General features: G+C 33.3%; 1 protein-coding gene across 1 annotated transcript; it reads right to left on the minus strand.

Annotated features, from left to right (window-relative positions):
* Positions 1-203: 203 nt before the first annotated feature.
* Positions 204-22,409, minus strand: LOC18612179 (callose synthase 7-like). Its single transcript, XM_007048819.3, has 42 exons — positions 21,862-22,409; positions 20,446-20,546; positions 18,390-18,502; positions 18,210-18,297; positions 17,998-18,108; positions 17,783-17,911; positions 15,480-15,569; positions 15,252-15,346; positions 14,989-15,112; positions 13,003-13,134; positions 12,835-12,911; positions 12,670-12,757; positions 11,938-12,060; positions 11,716-11,833; positions 11,134-11,465; positions 10,932-10,984; positions 10,756-10,816; positions 9,081-9,162; positions 8,925-8,974; positions 8,728-8,814; positions 8,387-8,491; positions 8,071-8,165; positions 7,918-7,999; positions 7,666-7,829; positions 7,394-7,517; positions 7,180-7,283; positions 6,603-6,702; positions 6,369-6,520; positions 5,960-6,069; positions 5,776-5,874; positions 5,598-5,666; positions 5,302-5,455; positions 5,087-5,207; positions 4,138-4,260; positions 3,948-4,066; positions 3,723-3,806; positions 2,968-3,080; positions 2,666-2,895; positions 1,524-2,321; positions 1,336-1,386; positions 911-1,096; positions 204-594 (listed from the first exon to the last, which is right to left on the minus strand). The coding sequence occupies exons 1-42, from the start codon at positions 22,061-22,063 to the stop codon at positions 358-360; spliced, it is 5,676 nt and encodes a 1,891-aa protein (XP_007048881.3). The 5' UTR covers positions 22,064-22,409; the 3' UTR covers positions 204-357.
* Positions 22,410-24,222: the final 1,813 nt, after the last annotated feature.

A 24,222-nucleotide genomic window follows, 5' to 3' on the forward strand; every position in this document is an offset into this window, starting at 1 on the left:
CCTTTTTTATAAACCCAAAACACCCATCTCATCTCAAAAATTCAAATAAATTCTAATATTATTTATCAGGAGCTCACAATTTTTTTAACAAAATGATGATGTTCAACAGTCATGACAACAATGCATATATTACTTTGCTAATCAAATCTTTTCATCAAGTACTACAATACAATTATTTCTATTACTCAAAGGCGTTCATCAACTACTGCAATACAATTTTCATCAAATCTTAAGCCATTAGGCCCAGCATGCATAAATACATAAGCAATTCACAGCAGATTGGGGCTTGGGAAAATTGGTTACACTGATTCTCACTGTAACTAGGACAAAAACATTGAATATGAGATGCTAAATAAATCATCTAGGTGAGGCCTTGTCTTTCCTCCCAGCAAGGATGATAGAAATTTGAAGTCCTCTGCTAAATGCTTGATTGAAGAGGATGCGGGTTTGAAACTCAGCTACGAAAGGGAGCCATGACAAAATGGCTATGGGCGTGAATAGCAGTAATCCCATGATGTAGTCATAGACTCTGGCCATCTCCTTTACTGACTTCCAGATTAACCCCTCCAACAAAGGCCTACAAGCTTGTGCCAGCTTGGAAGGACAAGGAAATGGACAATGTTAGGTAATACATTATTGTATGACAAGTGCTAAACTTTTAGACAGTCGGTCTATCAGATTACTCACAAGAAATAAATACTCATGAATTTGTTATTTATTATATTCATACCGTTTGAGAGTAGTCAGACGGTCCACTGTCCGACAAAATAGCATTACCCTTGTTGTATTTCATCTCTATAGATTATTAGAGTTATGACAATATACAGTATGGGAATAAAAAATTGGAACACGGAAATGGAAACACAAGACATGACATTAGTCCCATGATTTAGGAAAGCTTGAAACTTACAAGAAGAAGGGCCCAGCCAGTGGGCATGAAGGCAAGGACAGCAGCCAATAAATCTGATATAGTGAGGCCATATGCTTTGGATAAAACAATAATGATCCCCAAGGAGGCAAGAAAAAGAAATGCCTTGAGCATCCTGAACACTAGCTGAAGTTCGATACCCAGTATTTGTCCACCCACTGATACAATCTGCACCAACACGGGGATCACAACAAGCAAAAAACCAGATCAATCTGTCTAGGTAACAAAACAGGAAAAGAAAATAAAATCTTATTTATCTGTTATTTCCTATTGGAAGAACATATAAAGGAGGATTAAAAATAATAAAATAAAAAGCAGATACATAGATGCATTCAAAAACTCAAGCACAACGTTTACATTTATGCTTGTGCCTATCTCCGGCTACAAATTAGAGTTTCATCACATACCTTTGACAATAAAAGCGCTGCTACCATAACACCCCATGAGAATCCATAAACCTGCAATGTTATAGGTTAAACGCTTATGGTAGCATACTGGTTCCATAGCAAAATCAGAGAGAGGATGGTCTTGCAACCTAACTGGTCTTTAATAGAACAAGAAAAAAAAATGTATCAGTGAAAATAGCATATTATACCAGCCAACTCCTACTGTGATGAGCTATATGAAGGTGGTAGACAATCCCATATTGATAGACAAAGAAGCGAAGTGCAAGAATAATCTCAAGCACTCTTCCTCGTATATTTGTGTATTTAAGGTGCTCTTGTTCTCCATCCCACCATGATTCCCAACTTTTTTCGGGCTGAATACCAATACCTCCACGAATTCCCATCCACCGCTTCCAATCTGCCCAATCATCTACCGTCTTTTGCCAGTCAAAACCAGAGGGGTTAAAGACAAAGGGAGCAAATAACCAAGATCCAACCAGGAACCAGATTGAGTAGGTGATAAACAAATAAAGCTTTGAACTGCGATATGATTCCCCATAAACTTCATATAAGACCAATAGTATACCGAGTTCTAACCCTTTCACAAAGTGACTCCTTGAGTACAATCTATAGTTATCAGTAAACTTGGCATGAAAAACAACAAATCCACGCCCAGTAGCTCGATACTTAGAACCGCCATGCAAGATTGTTCTCCCAAAATAATGTGCTTTTGTTCCAAGCTGAAATGTAAAGAATACAGAGGCTAACTGCAGCTGCATGATAATAAAGTCACCCAGAGCAGTGCGGAACCCTTTCTCCAGGCTAATTTCCATAAGCATAGGCAGGACCAATAAGATGCCCATTTGAAAGGCCGACTGAGGAATTAAAGCTGCTTCTAGGGACTTGTTCTGATTTATGATTGACTTCTCCAGAATCTCTCTTTCCATTCCACTCATAACCAAATACAAACGTCCATAGAGAAATAAATATACAGTAAGCACAGTAACCTGAAACAATGTAATGCCAAAAACAGAGGAATACATGTTTATTCCCATTTCACAGACTGTAGGAAGTGTGACTAGAAAAACAAAGGTCAAATAGCATGCATTGTGGCTTGTCATTAAAAATAATAGATTCTATTAGTTTCTGAGTAATAAGTTATATACTGACTGTATATGGAGTGAGGTATCTTCTCAATTGACTAACACATTATGAGGAAACCAAATTTGCCCTTATCCAAAAAGTGCAGGGTAATTAGGCTATATAAATGATCCGATCACCTCAAGATTATCTATTTACCATATTCAAGTACATAAAACCTTAAAGAAAGAAATTCATTTGGTTTGCTCACCATGCTATTAAAATAGAAACCAACAGTTGTGAAGTAGAATGACAGCATTCTATAGAAGTCAAATCGACATCCAAGTCGATACATATCACGACTAAGTGTTTGCTCTCCATTTCCGTTTGCAACTTTAGCCTCAAAAGATGATATTTGATTCATGCCCACATCACGTCCTTTTCCAACTTGGATATAATCATGATGTGTTACATATCCTCCTCGAAGAGTCGAATTGAACCCTGAAAAAACTTGTGGAATTAACCACCAATATTGAACTTGTGGAGTTAGTTAGATTAGTTACTGAAGATTACCTGCAAATATGTCCTCACTTAAATTAATAGTTTTTGAAGCTTTGCTTATGCCACCCCTTGTTATGTGGAAGATTCTGTCAAATATGTCAGGATGACCATAATGGAACCGTACCCTGCAAAAATAAGATCATTATAGAAACTATGGTGGTTATGAAAGAAATAAATACAATCATACTAGAGATAAGTAACAAAGTTATAATTCCCTAACCCCAAATAATTATCAACTTGTCAAGCAGAGGTACGAAATAGATCTAGACAAAGAACTATTGCTGAATATACGCACTAAAAATTCCTGTCACTTGGTTACTTTAGAAAGTTTGTTTCAGATATATTTTTAAATACAATAAACAAGAATATGAGATTAAACTAGAAAATTCAAGATAAATTTAAATTTTGACATCGAGCTCTTGAAAACTAACATTCTGAGCTGGAACAACTGGAGCTTGACTTGGCTCCATTCTTTCGCCCATAGTTGGAGAATGGAAGGATTTGTTAGATTTTATTTTATGCGACACCTATTGTAGAGTGTTTTGAGAGACAATTTGAAATGTTATGGGACCAACCATAGGAGTTAATGTACCTAAGGATTTATTAACAATATAAACATATGGGCTATTCATTTATCACTATTATTTGGAAAGTTACTAAATAACACAAGCAACAATTTAAACTCCTGTTCCACATGAATATTAGCAACAACCCATGTACAATATTTCCTAAGCAACCATTTACTCACGATGAAAATTTAAGGGTACCTCAGAGGACTCGCTAAAAAGCGTTGGCCAATAGTTACAAAGCTAGTCTCTTGATTGGACATAAACCAAGCAAGTGATGAAACACTGTAAAAGAAAATTAAAAAGTATAAAAATATTAGTAATTAGCAATTTTTCTGCAAAATGGCTGCATTTTGACTTGCATGTGCACCCCTGTAACACTTATCAAGATAAATTAACTTTGTAGTGAGAACTGGTCAGACTAACCTTCCTGTAAATATATGCTCTCTTAAACCTAATATTGTAGGTTTCTGTTGCCAGCAACAGGAGTGCTCAAACTCTTCCAAAACATTTCTCATCTTAAAAGCCTCTTCAAAATAGTTATCCTAAAAAACAAAGTATTAAAAGATGTTCAAGAACCTTAATTACCTATCTTGAGATGGAGAGAAAAAGCTACCTGATTCATGTCTATAGTCTGCAAAGCTTCACCACGGGTGAAGATAATGGCATGGTTTTGGTTTTCAGGTTTTCCTTCACCAACTTTTGTTGGAGGACCTGGAAGTTTGATGCGGTATATTTCCTAGAAGTACAATGAATGTATAAGGATGTTGTAAACAATTACATATGTAAGAAAATTGATATAAGCTCGTAGGCCAAAACATGCTTAAGCATTTGACAATTGCGATTTCTGATCAAATGTATGGCCCAGACACATACCTAGTTCAACAGAGAGAGAAGAGCATTTTTCTTTCACTAACATGTTTTTGATGTTCTAAAGCAGGCATAAATATCATTGTAAATATTCATAGCATCATTTATTAGATTGTTATCAAATTATAAGTCAGTGATTTTGTACAACTGTTGAGTAACATTTTACTTTATTTTAGCTACCATCAATACTGATTTTTGTATGTGTATTTTTTTCAGCTTTCATAACAAAAGTTTGGTAATGGTTGTAAGATATTTGAGCTCTTAAGGGATTTTAATTGGAACCAAGGAGAATGTAGCGTCCAAGATCAATCAAAATTTGACTAATCTCTAGTATCCATTAAGAACTAGGCTGTAATTAATTGACTTTGGGTTTTCCTATTTTACATCCATCACAAGGACTGAGAGAAGGCATGAAAAGCTAGTGGACTAGGAAAAAATCTAAATAAAACAAATATTACTCGCGTATATGGGTATTAGCAGTAGGTGAAGAATACATTGACTCACCCCATTATGGACTAAACTCACTCAACCCCAAGTTTGTCCCATTGGGTTCAAACAAACCATAATTGGGATGGAGATGAGTAGACAGCCAATAGGGTGGGGAGAATTGCATCCAATTAACCAATCAAAATTACATACACAAAACTAACAAATACCAAGAAAGAAAAAAAATTCCTTATCAAACTAGCACTTACCCTTTCATAGCCATCAAATTTATCACCTCCCTTGACAAGAACAGAGTAATAAGTTTTTTGAGGTTCTCCATTAATAGTCTCCTCTCTTTCATCAATGTAAGCAACACGTAGAGATTGATGCCTGTACAATATTAAAATAAGGAGTGATTCCAACAGAAGTTTTAATTTACATGGAGAAATATGGTCTTATAACAGGACATCAACAGATAACTTACATTAACATGAGGTTCAGAATATTCTTTTGATGCCTTTGGTCTTTAGAATCATCAGAACTTTTCAGAGCTCCATAGATCTGACAAGATACAACATAGGTGAATTTTGAATCAGGAAGTGCTTGCACTCGAATAGAATCCTCCTCCCTTGAAATAGCTGCAAAGTTAATATATAGTTAATAGTTGCATGGCAAGATATTTGGTGATAACAATCCTGAAAGATAAAAGATATTAAAATGTATAAATGAAGATAATAGTTCATATGTCTAACAGAATGTGTGTCTTAGAAAGCGACAAACCATTATGATTAGGGAATTCCAGGGAGCATTGAAGTTCTAGAGCATTCCTGTAGTACATCATTCCTCGCACTGACAGAAACAAATAGGATGATGTATCCATATCAAATATCTACAAATAATTATCCATAAAAAAAGTTAGTCTATGATGGATTGCTAAGTTGACCATCATCATCCAGACCTGATCTAGAAAGAGTCTGTCCTCTGTAGGTTGCCCAGTTACAAATATCCTCCTCGTTCTCTTTGTGATTCATACGCTCCTGGAAGTTGGTCCATTCATCTAATTTGCGGAAATTACTAGCATAATAAGTCCATGTTATTTCAGATGATAAAAAAAATAATATAGAAGTGAATCCAGAACTCACCTGGATATATCTTCTGCAGGTAGAACAAAGTCGATATCCCATCCTCATTTTCTTTGTTAAGTTCATCATAAGAATAAAGAACATCTTCTTTGTAATATGGAGTCAAAACACTGAAATAATAAATCAAGAAATAAATGAAAGTTGGAGTAGAAAGAAGCAATTATAATAAAACATATCTTCTCTGACTACCATAAGGTCTTTAAAACAAATATCTAGATAATAATTCACGTGGAATGACCCTGCAGACATTAATCAATCACGAAAAAGAAAAGAAGCAAAATATTAAATTTCCTAGATTGACATGAGCCATCAATCCTTCACTTTTACATTGATTAACATCAACTAGTCACAGATAATTCCGAAGCTGTATTTAGTGTAAGACCATTGCAAATAGTCAATGGTCACTGACCTGAAGGAGCGCATATCACTGACTTTTGGTGCACTTGGCATCCTCATAAATAATGAATTCGTGAAAAAAGTGATACGACGTCGAGCCTCTGAATTTCGAGGCACATCAGCAGCAGATTCTTTGAAAGTCAGAAGAAAGTGAAGCCTACGGACCTATAGAGAATTGTCAAATATAATAAAAAGCAAATCTCAATTAACAATATTTAAAATGATACTCAAAAACAGAGTTCAGTGCCTTGTCCTTCCAAGATTTGTTCTGTCTATCCTGAATATTAATCTTTTCAAAACTCTGTCCATCTTTGCTGTTCTGAAAACTGTAATCTCCTTGAAGGGTTCTACAAAGAGACAAGGAAATTCATAGCCCATATTAGTGATGAAGACTCATTCAGTGGTATAATAATTCAGCAAATCACCTGGTTGACAACTAGTAGTTTCTAGTTTGGCAAAGACTGGTATGGTTCAATAATTACATCTAGAAGTGAAGTCCATGATCGCTTATTTTACAGGGATTTCATCAAAATTACAGGTCTACATTTGAGGCTTCACTAGGCAAGTTGTGGTTGGTAATCCCAGTCGCAAAACACCATGGAAACTGGGGATAAATTTGAACTTGTTGAGATGTTGGTGCTACAGCTTTTTTCTTAGGAAGAAAGAGATCATATTTTCTTAATTATGAAGCCTTCTGTTCTAAACCGCATGCCAGAGCTTCTAATATGATTTTTTTTTTCATTTTAGCTAAGGCAATTAAAGTATCTGATGGTAAGGGAAGAAGAATTCCTATCAACATAAAGCTTGTATTTTTCAGTGCTTACTTCTGGCCGTTAATCATAACATCATGTGTAACAGTATCCATGATACCCTGCAGGGCTTTGGTTATCTGGGCCTTGTATATTTCATCATCGTCATAATCAGTCATCTGTAACATACCAACTCAAGTAACAGAGTGCTTAAAAGTGTGTCAACAAGAAAAAGAGAGCAGAGGAAAAACAAATAAGGAAGAGAATTAAACTTAAGCTCGATTGTTACCAAGATGTTTAGCCACTTCTCCAACTTTATACTGAGGAAAGGCATTCCGCTCATCTTGAATTCTTTCAAAAACTTCTCCTCTCGTCTACTATTGGCTACTTTGTCGTAAATGTTCATCACAATCCTATTCCACAAGTAGAAAAAGGAAAAAATTAGAAGACAATTAATTGAGAGAAAAAGAGGAGTAATTTCTTATATACAATGTTAAATTGCTAAATGACATTTAGGACTATATCTGTAAGTTCAAGCCAATAATATGAATGCAGCCTTACTTCTTGTCAGCCTCATCTTCCAAAAGGCCATATATAAGACACCTAAGCGTCTCATAACATTCAATCACAGCTGAATGCATATAAGAATCACCCTTAATCAGTTTAATTAACTCAGTATCCTCCTTCCCCTTAAACTCTTTTGCTATGTTCAATGCAGCAGGAATCTGTCACATGTTGCAAGAGAAATAAATTATAACATAAACAACTTGCATCACATGCAGTAAACTTGAGAAACTACTGAACAGTGTTTACCTTACTAGCTAGCAAGAAAAGTGGCCACTGAATCACAGTGTCCTCACTTGAAGAACATGGGACAAGCAACAATTCTTGATCCCTGGAAAATAAAAGAGTTGTATATATTTTTATATTTCATATGGGATGAGATTTACAGCAAGAAGTCCTCACCTATTGCTAATTAGATCCCCCACACGCATGGAACGAATGAATTCATTCCACATTTGAGAAAAATTTGCCATATTCTTTTGTTCTATTGATTTATCCTGCCATAAAGGAGTTTTCTTTAGCCAAAAGGAAAAGAAAATGGAGAATGGATAAGGAAATGGCCCAAAATCATCTTCATATAAACCAATGATAAGATACCACATGAATTGGCAGCATTACTATTTAAAATAAATGCTTTCATATCTGGCATGATGCACAAAAATCTCAAAAAATTAAGAGTAATTGCAGACATTGGTAGAATCTAAGCAGTCGGCACTACCAAGAGTTTTGTCTTTGAATCATGATGTGCTGATGGCAAAAAACGTTGACCAAAAGCTGGAGGCACTTTTTGAAATCTGGATCGCAGCATCCCAAGTGTACGTATCTAAGAAATAATTGGATGAGAGCAAAAAGTTACGAAAGTAATCTCCCTAACATAAGTAACAAAAATAAGTAGGTTATATGCAATGAAGAGAACTTCAGTGCTTTCACAAAATCATACATATATACATATACGCAGAAGTTGGTGTGTGCGTAATGTGTATGGATGTGTACACATGCACACACATATTTTTTTTAATTGACATATTTCTAGTAGCATGAGCATAAATTACAGCATACCTCACCCACATGTCTGAAGGCTCCAAGAACCCCACCAAAAAGGGTAGAAAATATGGAATACCATATTTGAGTATCCATAAAATAAACCTATGCATGAGTAAAACACTCAGAAAATTACATAAGTTATATACGTATAAATAATCATTATGACCATGACATCAAATTATCCATTATCAGGTTCTTATATGCTTACTTACCAAGACAATTGGAGCCCATATTGCTATGATAGCTCCGACATTATGAGCAACTACAGAAGTTTTAGAATATGAACTAGTAAATTCCATACAAAGATATAAGAAGGTAGTTAAAAAAATCACAAAGGGAAAATCAAATATGGAGAAAAAATGTATTACCGTTCGGAACAAACTTGTGCAACAGATAGTTTTCACCAGGCATATCCAAAATTTCCTTTGTTGGTCGCACAAGTGGCAAAATCTTAAAATAAAAGTAAGTGTAGAGCTTAGAAGCAACCTTCATTTGATTCTAACATGTAGTAAACGAAAGTGATTTACACAAATCGACACAAATGTAGAAAGATCAATAGCTCGTATAAATAAGAATCAAGAGACATGCTTGCACATATCTATTACTATCCATAAACTAGCTACCTAGTTGAAAGGGCAAAATCAGAAATTTCATTTTTGCAGTTGGTGGTCCCGGAGGAGGGGGGCAAAAATATGTGGGAGAGAGTTCCATTCAAAATAAAAAGTTACACCTAAGAAATTCTCTAAATAATTTGTGTTGTCTGTAAAATATATTTTCTACTGTTCATGACATGATATTTTTACATTTAAAAATAAAAAATAAATAAATTGATAATGAAACTCAATAATAAAAGTTTGTTACCAGTTATAAAACTAAACATGTTAGGTACAAATTTTCCTAAGGAGGGATTTTTTGAATGGCCAGAGTAAAACTTTATTTGTTCAAAAAAATTTTGATCGACAAACAAGGTCATTCAAAAGCCAAGGGCGGGGGGCGGAGGCCTCTGCCAGCCCCTTTGGCTTCACCTCTTCCTAGTTGTGGTCCTGCAGGAACTAAAGAAACCAACAGGCTTTTAATTCCTATAAGTATTACATATTATATTTTAGATGATTTATCTCAACACCTTGAGTCACACTAAAACATACTTTGACACATAAAGAAACTAATGAATAAAACCTCATTAGGAACAGAAAGAGGATTTCAGCATGTTGCAGAACAATGCAGGTGATGGCCCAACCACGTGCATTCTTCTCCAAAATGCTTAAATGATTTTCTTTTCCCTCCGATATTTTATTCAGTATCTTTTATTAGCTGTGGTTCAATTCATTATTGTGTGTATAACTATTGAAGAATGTTTGTGTCTGATTAAAGCAGACAAAAAATGACCATGGCAAATTTCTTTACTAACAGCAGTAAAAAAAAGATCCACATCCAGGGCCAAAATTCACCAAAAAATTAATCAGATTTTTTACTAGTGAGGCTACAAGACATCATGTTTTCCAACTCATAACTCTGTTACATACAACCAAACAAAATTCACAAAGAATAAGCTTCATTGCTTTCTTCTACTAATAATTTTATTTCCTAAGCTGAAGAGTAAGAAACAAATAATTTAACTTGTAAAAGAAGTAAAAAAGAAATCAACCAATGTTAATAAGTTAAAATTCCTGATACAGAATTTTTGACTTGAGATGCATGTTTAACATATTAGATTACTGGATTTGAGAAGAAATAACCCACACAAAATGTCCCTCTGTAGTAAACACTTTATTGGAACCTAAAGTTTGATGTGTTTTCAAAAACACTAACTAATAAGAATTCTTTGTTCATATCTATGCTGCATGGAGACTTTTAACTTGTTAAGTTTCATTCTAGGATAAACCATATTAAACATCCTATTCCATGAGGCAATTGTGTGAGATAGATAATTACATATAATTATAAAAACTCATTAATGCAATTGATCTCAATATTTCCATAATATATAATGTTTGAGAATTTTGAGTTTCAATACTGATTCACAAAAAAAAAAGGAGAAATCACCTCAACAAAATAGCTAAATGTTAGCTTGATGACTAGCAGCATTATCCAAAACAAGGTGTACCTGAGTGTATTAAAATACAATTATTTCAATGGAACAAGTTCAAATCCAAGCATATGTAGAAGAACGTGAAACATAACTGAAAAAATAACAACCAAAAATAAATTTTGTCTCTTACTTTAGGAGTGAGAAGAAGTCCTCATGCATGCCTCTTCCGACATAAAGTTTTGGCTGGAGTGAAATAAAAATTATATACAGAAAACTCAAAAAAAAATTTTAAGCAAGAAGATAACAATGGAAGATGACGAGGCATAAAAGCAAAACAGCAAACCGAAAACAAAAAAAGAACAGCCAAAAGTAATAATGCTTGATATGCTTGCCTGATTCCACCACATAACAAGAGTAATTATCCACCAATTTGAGAGCTCCATTTTTTTCCGCAAAAGTGGAAGCACAAATAGTATAGTAGCCAGTAAATCAGGTATCAAATAAAGTACAACAAGATAATTATAAAATGACCGGTTTTGCATATTCCCAGTCCAATGTTTAAAGAACTTGATAACTCCTGTTGGATTCTGCTCAGAAATGGAATAACCTATTGGCAAAATCACAACCCAAATAGCTCCCATGAACAATTTCATAAGGTATCGTAGTATTTGGGTAAATTCAAAGCTCCCCCAAGCCTTGAAAGTAAGACCTATATCCAGAATAGCTGCAGAAGGAAGAAATGCAAAGATGAAATTCATCAAACATACCCTATCTAAAGCCCATTGCCAAAATAGGGTACAACTTATTGCAGAACTCTAATAAGCATATTATAAAATTTATGAATAACATTGTTTCAAAAAAAAATTATGAATAGCAGAAAGCATTATCACAAATATGACTCTCTTTCAATTTATGAACATTTACATGAGACTGTTTCCATAACCACTCATCAGTCATAGGAAAACTTCTGTTACCTTCCAAAAGATTGAGAACAGCAGAAGTAATGAAAATGCTTAACACTCTTCTTAAGAAATCTTCATCAAACAAAGTAAATATAGACCCAGAACGCGTCCATGCAATAATTACCATAGCCTGAAATAAAAAAATAAAAAAATAAAAGAAAGAAAATACAGATGCAATCAACTGATTGTGTAAAATAGTACAGAATATGGCAAAAGGTGAAAAATGAAAGGCACCTGGAAAGCCATTATGAAGAATATCCACATTCGGTGAAAACTTCTATATAGGTGCAAAAATGTGCGGACTTCAACAAAGTTAGTTTTATGCTTCCTCTTTCCAACAGTGCATGGACTAAAAATCTGAAAGGAATATATGCACGTGACTCAAATCTTAGGAAAAAAAATAAAATAAGGTAAGATGAAAAGAACTAAAATAGAGGTCAATATGACAGAGAAAAGAGCAAGGCTAGTGTGTTTAGAAGATGCTGAATATATATCATAACTTCTAAATCAACATAGTTCAAAAGACTCAAAATCCCAATCAACTAATTTTTAGTTGGCAGTGTGCATACAAGAGAAAAGAATCATGAAAAATGTGAAATTTGTGAAAAGTGTTTCACTGGAGCAAAGAATATACTTAAACTTCATAAGGGACACTAAGGTCAAAACTCAAAAGCTACAGCAATTTCAAAGAGTACAAACATATTCATGACAAACTGTTCAATACAACTAGTACAGGGACTAAAACTTTGTTCATAACATGACCAAGTCACTAACTAACAATCCTTCCAAACTTTCATGGCTGCACAAGTAGATTTGTTCTATACCATCTCCTCCAAAGAGAACCAGTATGAACTACAATTTTGTGAACCTAATTTTATTGAACAATAATTGTCAAATTAATCAGATAATAATATAACTTATGGCTAATGTAGATTAAGCCTACAACCAACAGGCAAAAGAAGCTACCTCGTTCAGAAGTGGTATCTCGTCAAGCTGCACAAAAGAATATTTTTCATGGTCTCTTCTCCACCTTAGCCTGAAGCAATTTTCAGACCTAGAAAAAACAAATTTCTAGATTTCGATTATCTGACTGGTGTAGACAAAAGAATATTTAACATTCAAAAAACTCACCAGAAAAACTCATTTAGATCATCATAGTTGTTCCATCTAGAATGGCTTGCCTTGCCTTCTTTATTTTTTTGCGATTCCTTTCTCCCCAAATCATTTCAAATTTTTAGCTATGAAGCTTTAAACAAATATTATCAAAAAATTCTCCAAATAGAATAAAATAGAGATTACCTTAAATAGAACTTTGTAAATAGGTGTTATGACAGTTCTTAAAAAGTATTCTTGGTCAAGCGCTGCTGTTTGGTTTGTGTCACTAACAGGATGCACTTTGCTAGATAAAATTTGAAAAACATCGCTTGCCATCTTCTCAAAATCATGAAAAAACAAACAAAGCCACTTTTAGTAAGACTAGAGGCCATAAAATACTGTAAAATCAATGATGAGAAAAGGGAAATGGTTATAACTTGGGAATCCAAGCACATTATCAATTATGAGCAGGATCCATCTGAAATTCTAGGATATAGACCCCACAGGCATAAATTAGATAATCTTCGCATATTCTAGAATATTGCTATCAAGTTTAGATTCTATTGTTGATCCTAACATAAAAAAAAAAATAGAATCAATATAAAGGTGGAATTGAGACAAGTCAAGTCAAATACTAATGAGCTTGAGCTCACTATAGACTAAAGCTCATATCCTTGAGCTCAAGCTGAATTAGAAAAGAATTTGTTACAACTCAAGCTTGGCTCAGCTTGACTAATTACGCTACACAAGCTCAAGCACAAACTTGAGCTTAAGCCAAAACTCAAAAATGCTAAGCAAATACCCTCTTTTTTATAAATTTATGCAATTTTAACATAAAGTCCTACACTAATACACCTATAAAAATACAATTCTATAGGTGCATGACTTTCAATCATTCTAATTTACTATTTTACCCTGGAAAATGTCTTCAAACTGCTTCCTTCAGCTACTTTACTAAATACTTCACACATCTTAAAAGATTGACAAGAGACTAATTATGTGATGGGAGCAATCCTAAGATTAATGCTAGGATCCTGAAGTTATTACCAGATTTCTAGAATATTAATAAAAGTTTGGCTTCACAAGCTTTGGACATGAAGCTCATTAAGGGATTCTTCCCCTTAACCTTTTTTTATAGTGTTTGAATAGCTTCCATCTATCGTCCTTGATGCACAGCATTACTGGCCTATCACCTTCTCACATACTTTGCCCCTCTTTACTAAAAGGTGAGTTTTCACTACTTCATTGGAGGCATTAACAACACACCTCAACCTATATATAACATAGCCTCAACTCACTTGACAATATCAAGTCTCTACAGCCTTAAATTTCTCAGACTGCATTTTGTATTTACCTTCATTCAACTATCTTCTGGTTTCCTACCTTCCTAATTCCACCTTCCACCTTTTACTACATTTATTTCCATCACCTACCAAAATGCTCAAGCACACTGAAGACTGACTCTGCCTGATCCTTCTCTTTTGCCCTCTCTTTCCTCCTGCTTACTCCATTACAACAATACCCAATCCCTTTACAAGAGACCCTTTATATTTTGGCGACTCTACTAGATAGGCATCACAAACTACTTAGTAGGACAGTAAAATTTCCCACTATTAAACCAATAGCAAAATACTACAAGTTTTCTAAGAGGTGATTGCTAGTCTCCAATTTTCCAGAATTGTTTTTAACTATTTTCACTCTGATTGTACTTCATGAAACGAAATGCCTAAAATCCTATGATCCATCTGAAGGCAAAGATACTAAACATTGCATGTGTCTAATAAAGACAACCTGACCGAAATTTTCACTCCTGTACATTGTGCACTTTCTAATCTCATCAAATTTTTGTACACAGTATAAACTGAGCAGTAAATGCACAAATTTGGAATTAGCTTTGACACGTTGACTAAATATTAGACAAACCCAACAAATGTGTTGTACTTTTTTCTGTCTTCTCTGTGGTTAGTTACACACAAACTAAACACATTGGATATCTATTATCAAATGAAATCATTATTTACAAGAATCATGTAGAGTTGTGATCACAAAGGGAAAATGAATGACATTCAGTCAAACATCAACTTGCTATTGCCAAGATGAACATCTTGATAGATGCTGAAAAAAGACTAGATGGTTAGAGACCTTATAAATCAAGGACAACGATTTGTTGAAACTTAAAGGGTAACTTACATTATGAAAGATGTAGCAAATGCATTCAGGCATAAATCGTATATTTGATGCTTCACCCCATATGAGAAGATAAAGTGCAATGTAAATGAGTTGTAGCTGTTGTACTGCGTAACCTTGGGGATACCTACAAAGTTAAAGTTTCATTCAAAAGACATCATAAGAAAAACCCAGTGTGCTCAATTCATGACATAAGGTTTTGCTACTAAATTAAACTTGGTTAACAAATTGAAAAGCTTCATTTCACAAGCGCGGACAAAAGATACCTTCTAACATGCGATTCATGATACATAAAGTCACACCATGATTCATAATTCTTGAATATTTCATCAGTCAAATACTGTATGGTGATACTATCAAGCTGCAATAAACTTCTTATTAATCATCAACAAAAGATGTCATAATGGTGGAAATTAAAGCTGCAATTGAGTGAACTGAGAAGATATGAGTCTCAAAAAGGAAGCATGAAGCAGCAAAGAGGACCAATGATTCACCTCACTATAAGTTTCAAGATTCTTATTCCTCACATCAATATTGGCAAGTAGCAATATTAGGTGCTCCCTTTGATTTGCTATATTCCCTTTCTTCAATCACCAAAAAGATGAGAAGACAAATAAAAAAGATTTAATATTCAAGATATAATTATCAGCAATAGCTATTAAATCAAAGGATCCTTTGCTACATTATCAAAGCCTCCCTGGATGGTAAAACTGTCCTACATGCTTGAGACATCCATACATGAACTTTACTCATTTAGACGAATATTAATGTGGCTTTCATAGTGAAACCAAAGGTTGTTATATCTTGGTGCAAATGAAAAAAAAGATTAAAACACATAACATTTATATCTTTAAAAAGAAAAAGGAAAGGGAGAAAAGAACTCCATGCCATCTCTCTGTTCCCACAAAATACAGGGTTAAAAGAATTTATTACAAATGATCAAGCATTTCAATAAGCAACAAGTGTCCAGTGTGTTTACCAACTATCTCACCAATCTTATTGTTGCAAAATTAATGAGCATGTTTTGAGTAAAAATAAGTGAATAAATACAAGCCAGATCACAGGGTTTACTGATACTATCCGGGGGCTTTTTAGGTCAGCTAGTTGCTTAGTGAGGTAAATGTTTACCAGAGACTCAGGCTCCAAAAACCAGGCTCATGTCACTATAAAAGAGTAGAAAACTATATATTTCTTGCATTGTTATTTAAAAATGCAATAACAAGATATGAACTAATCTATTATTTAGGAGTTGCCTTGATGATTTTATTATTAAAAACCTACCAGCCTTCGTTTCAAGTATAAGAGTTTCAGAAAATATTCTACAAATGGAGGAAATGACAAAGTATTACCATAATGATCATATTTCTCCCTAATGTGCTCTAAAAGTTAATAACATGAAAGCTTATGACTCTGTTTTGAGTTTGCCCTCAACTCATTGTCCTTAAGGCTATTGAAATTCCTGAAATTTCTGTGTCTTGGGTAGAAGCCTTCATAATTTCACAAAGCTTTCTATTGCTATTAATTGTTGGAGGGTTTCTTCAAAAGGGTGAAAATTCTTAAGACAAGGAATTCTTTTATCTGCTTACCTGTTTGTACGGTCATGGAAAGTGTTCAGTAGAATTCTTAATGCTATTGCCTTGACGAATCAGTCTGAGTGTCATCCAAAAGGTAGAAGGCTGAATATTTCTCATCTTTTCACAAAAACTAAGTTTTTTTTTTTTCTGCTGGTAGGATTAGTTCAATTCAAATTATCAGAGGATGACATATAGATTCTATCAACTCCCTGATTTAAAGCCCAATATTTCTGAAAGGGAAAATGTTTATAGCAGGTATTTCTGAAACAACAAGCAGATTATTTTGCAATACTTGAGTTTAAAGAGGGAAGACTCCCTATTTTTTATTTAGGGGTTCCATTGATTTTTGGAAGACTCGGAGCAGCTGATTGTGGTTTTGTTGGATAAAAAAACTAAAAGAATAAACGCTTGGAGTGCTAAATAACTTTCCTTTGCTGGAAGAATTCAATTAACTCTGTTCTATGTAGCATTCATTTTTGTTCCCCCAAAAAAAATTAAAAAATGGAGCAAAAATTTAACTCTTATTTGTGCAATTAAGCCCACAAAATATAGCAGGAATAGGGTAAACCTCACCTACAACTCTTGTGATTTCAACTTTTCCCACATAGCACCCTATGAATTTTTTTCCTCGCAATTAGCACCATTAAGTTAAATTTTTTTTTCAGAGGGGGTTACACCGTTAAGTTTCACCAAATAAAATTACCAAAATACTATCAATTCAAAAGGTGTTATTTGTTCACACTTAAGGGTAGTTTTATAATTTTATTGGATAGAATTAATGGCATAAGCCCGTATGGGAACGAACCTTAAGCACATGGATCTAATTGCAAAATAAAAAACACATGATGCTATATGAGAAAAGTAAAAACCACAAGGGATGTAGGTGAAATTTATCCAAAGGAATATGTTGCGCCACTATTCTTGGAGCATATCTATAAATATTCTTGATTGCATGTGACTTGTTTAGTTGGTCACTTCTAGTTTTGGGGTATTTTCCGTTGGATAAATATTCTTCCAAAACAGCAAATTTATATACGGCAAGTGTTATGAGTTGTTCCTCCTCTAGCACTAAATAAGTTACTTTGGCCCTTAAAATTATGCAAGAAAAAGTTATTTAGCGGAGTATATATAGGGTTAATGTACCTAGAAATACCTAGAGGCGACAGCAAAACAGATAAAATTATGAAACAGAGAGAAAAGTAAGTAGGGATGCATTGCACTACCTGAAAACCATAAAGAGACAAGAGCCAATCAAATATATCATTAACAAATAAATTGACATCTACAGTTGAATGAGCCATGGGCATTGGCAGATTCTCCACATTACGTATGGCTTGAAATGCAGCATTGATCTGTACAAGCCCAAGGAATCAATGTTGTGAGATCCACCATTAGTGCGAACAAGCAAAAACCAAGACATTATTGCATTATATACAACCTCAGGGAGTTTCATAATTGCTGGTTTTATCCCAACAGCATACAAGGGAAGAATGTTGTAGTGTTCATACTGTTCCTTTTGGCTCCCTAGTTCTTTTGCATATTTGGTGGTCTGTGATGCCAAAATCAATAATGAAGCACTTTTTAAGTCCTCCACACATGCAAATGAGCCCTCAATGAATTTGTTTAATGAAAAAATTAAATAAATCAAACCTTATAATCAACTTGTGAAGAAGGTACCACTGTTTTTAACACATCATGCAAAACCATTGCAATCTGATAAAACTTAGCCATCTCCTCCCTTCAAGAGTAAGCAAACAGAACAAGTATAAGGGCAAACAACCAATATGCTTAGCTAAATTAAGCATGTTAATGGTTCAAGTAAAGCCTCACGGTTGTTTTGTATCTTGGCCCTCTTTAATATTTTTCTCATAGAAGATCTGGTAATACAATTGGATTTCTCTTGCATCTGTTCTTGCAAGTTGAGGCTTTATTTCATCTTTTTCCTGCAATGAAGAAAATATTATTATTTTCTTAATTGTTCTCGATCAAATTCAAAAATATAGGTTATTTCTTAGTCATAAAAAAACCCACTCAAACTAAATGTTAAGTTGTTAAATATGGACTCAAGAATAGGTTTCAATGCCCAAATGCTCTCTCATTTACAAGCTTTTTGGCCTTCAAAGCATGGAGTAAATTCAAGCACACCACATAGCTTGTTTTGAAATTTATTTATAATGAGAACAATCCAGAATCAAACTATGCACCACAAAAACAAAGAGGTTTTGCCTACATAGAAGGAGCTCTTTAGGTGACATAGTGTTTTCACAAAAAGGAAAGGAGAGAACTGGAGATGGAAAAAAGAAAGCCTAGGCAATCCTTAGATTGCCGAAGTATCACATGCTAGGTGGTAGTGATGATGAGATGAAATGTGGAAGTAAGAAGTAGAAATTAGGTGATATGAAGAGTAGAGCAGACTGCAGATTAGCTAGGAAATCATGGTGCAAAATCCAAGTACAAGGACAATGCAGCATCGAGAAATTTATTAGCTGTAAGGAGTCATGTAAAAGATCCAAATTCAAGTGAGGTCATTGTGTAGTATCCTTTGGGAGTTAAGAGTAAGAAGCAATGACTGTATGGTAGCTGGAGAAGGAAAGTCTACAGAAAGAAGCTCAGTCATAGGTAGGTTTACCAATCCAATGGAGAAGCATAAAAAGGAAAGTCTAGGATGAGTCATCAAATGATTGAATGACACCTCATCTGGCAATAATTGATAGGTGAATAGGATGTCAAGGCTTGATTCATACATCGTGAAAGGGCTTGTTTGGTACCATGTGTTAAGGATTCTACATGGGGGTCAGACACTGTTCTAAGAAAGTTTGATGTAGCACAAGGTGAAAAGAAAGCAAAGAAGGAGGAAGCAGAGGGGTAAAGGAGGGTAGAGAGAGAAAGACGAGAAAAGGGATAGAAATGAGACAGATTAAAAAGAAAAAAAAGAATGTTCACATTTTAATTTTTAAACATATCATCTGGACTAGAAACTACAATAACAAGAATATTACTGCACTCCAAAACCTAATTTAAACAAATAGGAAGATCTAATAAATAATCCAAATGACATAAAATCTTTATGGAAGCTCCCGATCCAAGGTTAAGCGGGTAAATTGTCCTCAACAAACCCAATCAGTTTAAAAGCACATTATATAACCTGAAAACTACAGTAACAAGTCTTAATAGTGCAACTATAATCCTAGTTTTAAGCAAATAAGAAAACACCATAAAGAGCCGTAATTGCAAAAAAAAAAAAAAACCTTAAATGATGGCTTCCGATATCAAACTTTGAGGTAAAGTCTCCTTAATAACCCTAATCAAACTCTGCCAAGCGAACAGTCTCTAAATCATTTAGAAGTTCTAGGATCAATGCAGGATCCAACAAATTCCTTGTTTGATCCCACTATTTAATTAAGTCACTAGTTCTCACATGATCTCATGCCCTACCACAATAGCTTAAGGACGAATTAAGACAAGCACCTTAATGTGCATGACTTATTAATATAGGTAGTCTCATATGTGGTAAATAAATAAATCTTATTATAAGAAAATAACATTACTATGAAAAAAAATAAGCATCCAAAGTACCTTATCCAAAAACAACTCAATCTACAAGTTTAAGTTGCCAGGTAATGGCTCAATAATAGGTTTTTAGTCTCTAATAGATATAACAGTGATACTGAATAAATCAAAATCAGTTTTCAACTAAGAAGCTAAATGGCACTTATATTCTTTTTCACTTGACTTTACAAATTGAACTCAAATATTTATTCCACTTTATATGAGATAATCAAAAGAAAACTAATAGTGAAATGTTAATGAGATCAAACGTGAATTGCATAAAACATGAACAATCTTTGAGAATGAAATGGATAAATAACAGTAATACAAGATATACCTCTTCTATTTTATTTGACAAATATGTCTTGAGCTGGCGAACACCACGTCCACTTGATGTTGGATCAATCCTGTTAGCCTCCTTAAATGCATGGAGGCGGCCTAAACATACAAAAAGAAGCAAGGCCTAAAATGAGTAAATTCCAATCCAGCAAGCATGCAGAAATTTGCTTTATTCCACAAACAATTTATAAAAGTTATAAATTCTTATGTCAAAAGCATAACTACTAGTTAATAGAACTGATACAGCATCAGAGATATTATAGCATTGTCAAATTCATGGAGATAAGATAAGCCTTCTTATAGGCAAATGACTAGTTTGGATTTTTGCTTATCACTGTCTTATTTAAAGATATGTAACTTAGTTAAGTGCTTTATTTATTAACATATCTATAAGAAGAAAATAATTCATGTATCTCCATCATGCCTAATATAACTAGTTACTGGCTTTTCAGCTTTTCCATGAAAACAAACCCATATAATAAGCCATCCTTAGATCCCTGCAGCACTACTGGATTCAATTTGGACTTTAGTTGAATTTGGTTGGACTTTTTTCTAATTTTTTAATAGGATTCATATCAAATGTAGCAAGGTAAGCAATGATTTAAAAAATGAACATGATCTACTAAAAGTCTAAAAAAAATATATTTTAGTCCTATTTGACTCTAGTCTCTCTACACAGCATAAAAAAATGCCAATTTCCACAATGGTAACAAGGCCAAGATTATACTCCTAGTGCAAAACAAACTAAGTTCCCATTGGTATTATCATAGGATTGCACTCTAGTATAAATATAGCAGGAGGCTACCCTCATTGGTTGACACCTTGACATCTTCAGTTGAACCCAAATCCTCTTCTTTTGTAGCATAGTAGTTGAGCCCAACGCAAGTTGTTTGTGCCTTCATTTATGTCAAATTTTATATCTCTCTTATATTTAACGCCCCAAACATAATCAGCAGGAGCTTCATTGGTTTTCTTTTCGCCAAGGGGAAACATAAGAAAAGTAGATAGAAATACATCTCTCTTAGCCTAGTACATGTTTCGAATTGCTCCAAGAGTGAAGATATCTATAGAAAATTTAAATATATCCACGAATGATAAACCCTATCATCCAAATATTGTCCGCATTAACATAAATCATACAGTTTCACTAACGAGTTCCCTGACCCTAAGGGCACCTATCAAATATCTATTTATAAAAATACTTTCACGTTTAACGCAACAGCTGACAGTTAATAGCTTAAACTGATGATTTTCAAGGCATTAAAGAAGATATTTTGCAAACATAATAAGGGGCTTAGCCCACTCGCATAAAAAAACCCAGTATAAGAAAAAAAAATATGACTTGTTAGCAAAACCCATCATTTACTATTTTTAAAAAATGAAAATGTGAAAAGTTAATCAGAAATGAGCTTACAGAGATGGGCAATTCTGGGATTATCATTCCCAATCTCGTTGGCAACTCGAAGAATGAGAGCAATGGAGGGCAAAGACGAGGGAACCAAGTCACTGTCCACAGCCAAGTCCCCAATGTTGCTAGGAAGATCAAACATTATAGCCTGCGCCTTCGACATCCTCCGCACAGGCGGCGACGGCTTCGTACCGCTCGAACTCGCCATGCTTCAAATTCACACAAAAACAACAACCAACAACAATGCCACACTGAGGCAGAGGTGCATTGATTCAGACTGAATTTAGTGTAAAACAGAGTGAGGATCATTTTCTTATATAATACAACAGAATTTTTGACAGATAGTTTGGGCTTCTGGGTTCTTTTCACTTTTCGGCCATGATTAGATTCTGATTCTGGGATAGATTGAGAAGCAAGCAACGTCGCTTTTCAAGTAGGTTTGGCAGCGGGAACTGCTTTACTTTCGGCTTCTTTCTCTTGTTATTCGTTAGGGGAACTAGGGACGAACATGTTCATTTCTTGTTTGGAAGGGTTACATGCTGGCAAGTCCGCACTTTAAAAGAGTCACGAACATGCTGTTTTTATTATTATTATTTTTGAACTGGTTTAAAATTACAAAAGTATAAATATTATATTTTATTTTATTTATAATTTCCTTTATTTTAACACAAAAAGACCAAATTAGCTATCTCAATTTGTAAATTAGGCTCTTTGTCTCCAAACTTTAACCCCAATATCATATTCATCTTTAATTTTAATAAATTATATTGATAATCTTTAAAGTTAAGATACATGTCATTTTAATTCTTTTAATTTAAAAAATAATTTATTAATCTTTACACTTCTAACATTATATTTAAATAGTCAATTCATCAATATTTTTGTTAAATTTACTATTCAATATCGACGTGTATTTTTCATATAAAAATATGTATATTAATTATTTATTTAAGAATTTATATTAAATATAAAAATTATTATTTTTAATTATTGTAAAATATTTGTATAAAATTTAAAAAAATCCAAGTTCTTTCCTTTGTTCTTTGTCTTTTTTTTTAATGTTTTTCTTTCTTTTCTTTTCTTTGTTTCTTTATCTCTTTCTTCTATCTTCCTCTCCCTTTCCCTTCTATCAGCTGGAAGGCGATCAACCACGGTAGAGCGCCAAATCTAGCCTAGCCAATGTCGCAACAACATCCAGGGCCAGATTGGCCTTTGCTGTAGCCAATCCGGCAAGGGGAAAAGATCAAGCTTAAGAATTGTAATGGGTATTTTGTTACAAGGTACTTATGAGTATTCAATTTGATTATATAAGGTTAAGGAATGTTATAATCGAGTTTGTACAACAATTTTATTACCCATATCGAGTTCATATAAGATTTAAATATCATCTTTTAATATTCGATATTCGAATTTAATTATGTTTTTTTAGTTTATATAATTAAAGATAAACTCATATTATTAATTAAATTAATTTATAAATTATGATTAGTAATTAACTTGTAATATCTTTTAATACATATATCTTACATATTGTGTTAATTTATAAGAAATATAATTACTATTATATATATTTAGTAAATATATTTTAAATATTAGCATATTTATTTTTTTTTTGTTAATGTTATAAAAATTATAATTTATAAAATTATTCATTATAATATATATACATTTATTTATATAAATTTATAAAATATATACTTAAAAATAAATTATAAGATTATAATAGTTTTGGAATATAGTTAATTTTTTTAACTTCATGGACAAACCCATATAATTAATTAAACTTGTAATGTTTAAGTTGTTATTTGAATATTTATTTTTAGTTATTTAAGTTGATATTTGAGATATTTATTTTTAAATATTTAAATTTAAATTTTAAGGTAAAATACCCTTATCTCCTAAATTTTAATCGAAATTATACAAAAAGTGCATTAATTTTCAAAATGAATACTTGATTTCAAAAGTACAAACATCAAATTATGAAAAGATTAAAATGTTTTTCCTCTTATAATAATTTAAAAATTTATTATTATATTTTTAAAAAAATAAAAAAAAATAAGGAACAGTGCTCCCCAACTTCCCAATAAAGGCGAGCCTCAGCCAATGCTCCTAAGGGAGGGGAGCTCCAGTTCTCCCCAGATGGGGAGTTTTTTTTATTAATAAAATTATATAATAGTAATTTTAAAAATTAATGAAAGGTAAAATGATATTTTTATCCTTATTATATCATTAAGTTGACGAAAATACTAACGGTTTGACCTATACATCCAGTAAAAAATATTTTTTTTGAGATAGAGTATCTATTTTGGAAATTAATGAATTTTATATTATTTCGATCAAAATTTAAGGGATAAGGATATTTTATCT

This window comes from Theobroma cacao, chromosome 1 (assembly GCF_053813885.1).
Source record: "Theobroma cacao isolate CCN51 chromosome 1, ASM5381388v1, whole genome shotgun sequence".
Lineage (NCBI taxonomy): Eukaryota > Viridiplantae > Streptophyta > Magnoliopsida > Malvales > Malvaceae > Theobroma > Theobroma cacao.

Coding starts and splice junctions, on each gene's coding strand:
- LOC18612179 (XM_007048819.3), bottom strand. CDS start 22,063: ATGGCGAGTTCGAGCGGTACGAAGCCGTCGCCGCCTGTGCGGAGGATG. Junction 10,985..11,133: donor TTGTTATGTGGTGGAATCAG/GCAAGCATATCA, acceptor ATTTCACTCCAG/CCAAAACTTTATGTCGGAAG. Junction 6,070..6,368: donor AGTGATATGCGCTCCTTCAG/GTCAGTGACCAT, acceptor TTATTATTTCAG/TGTTTTGACTCCATATTACA.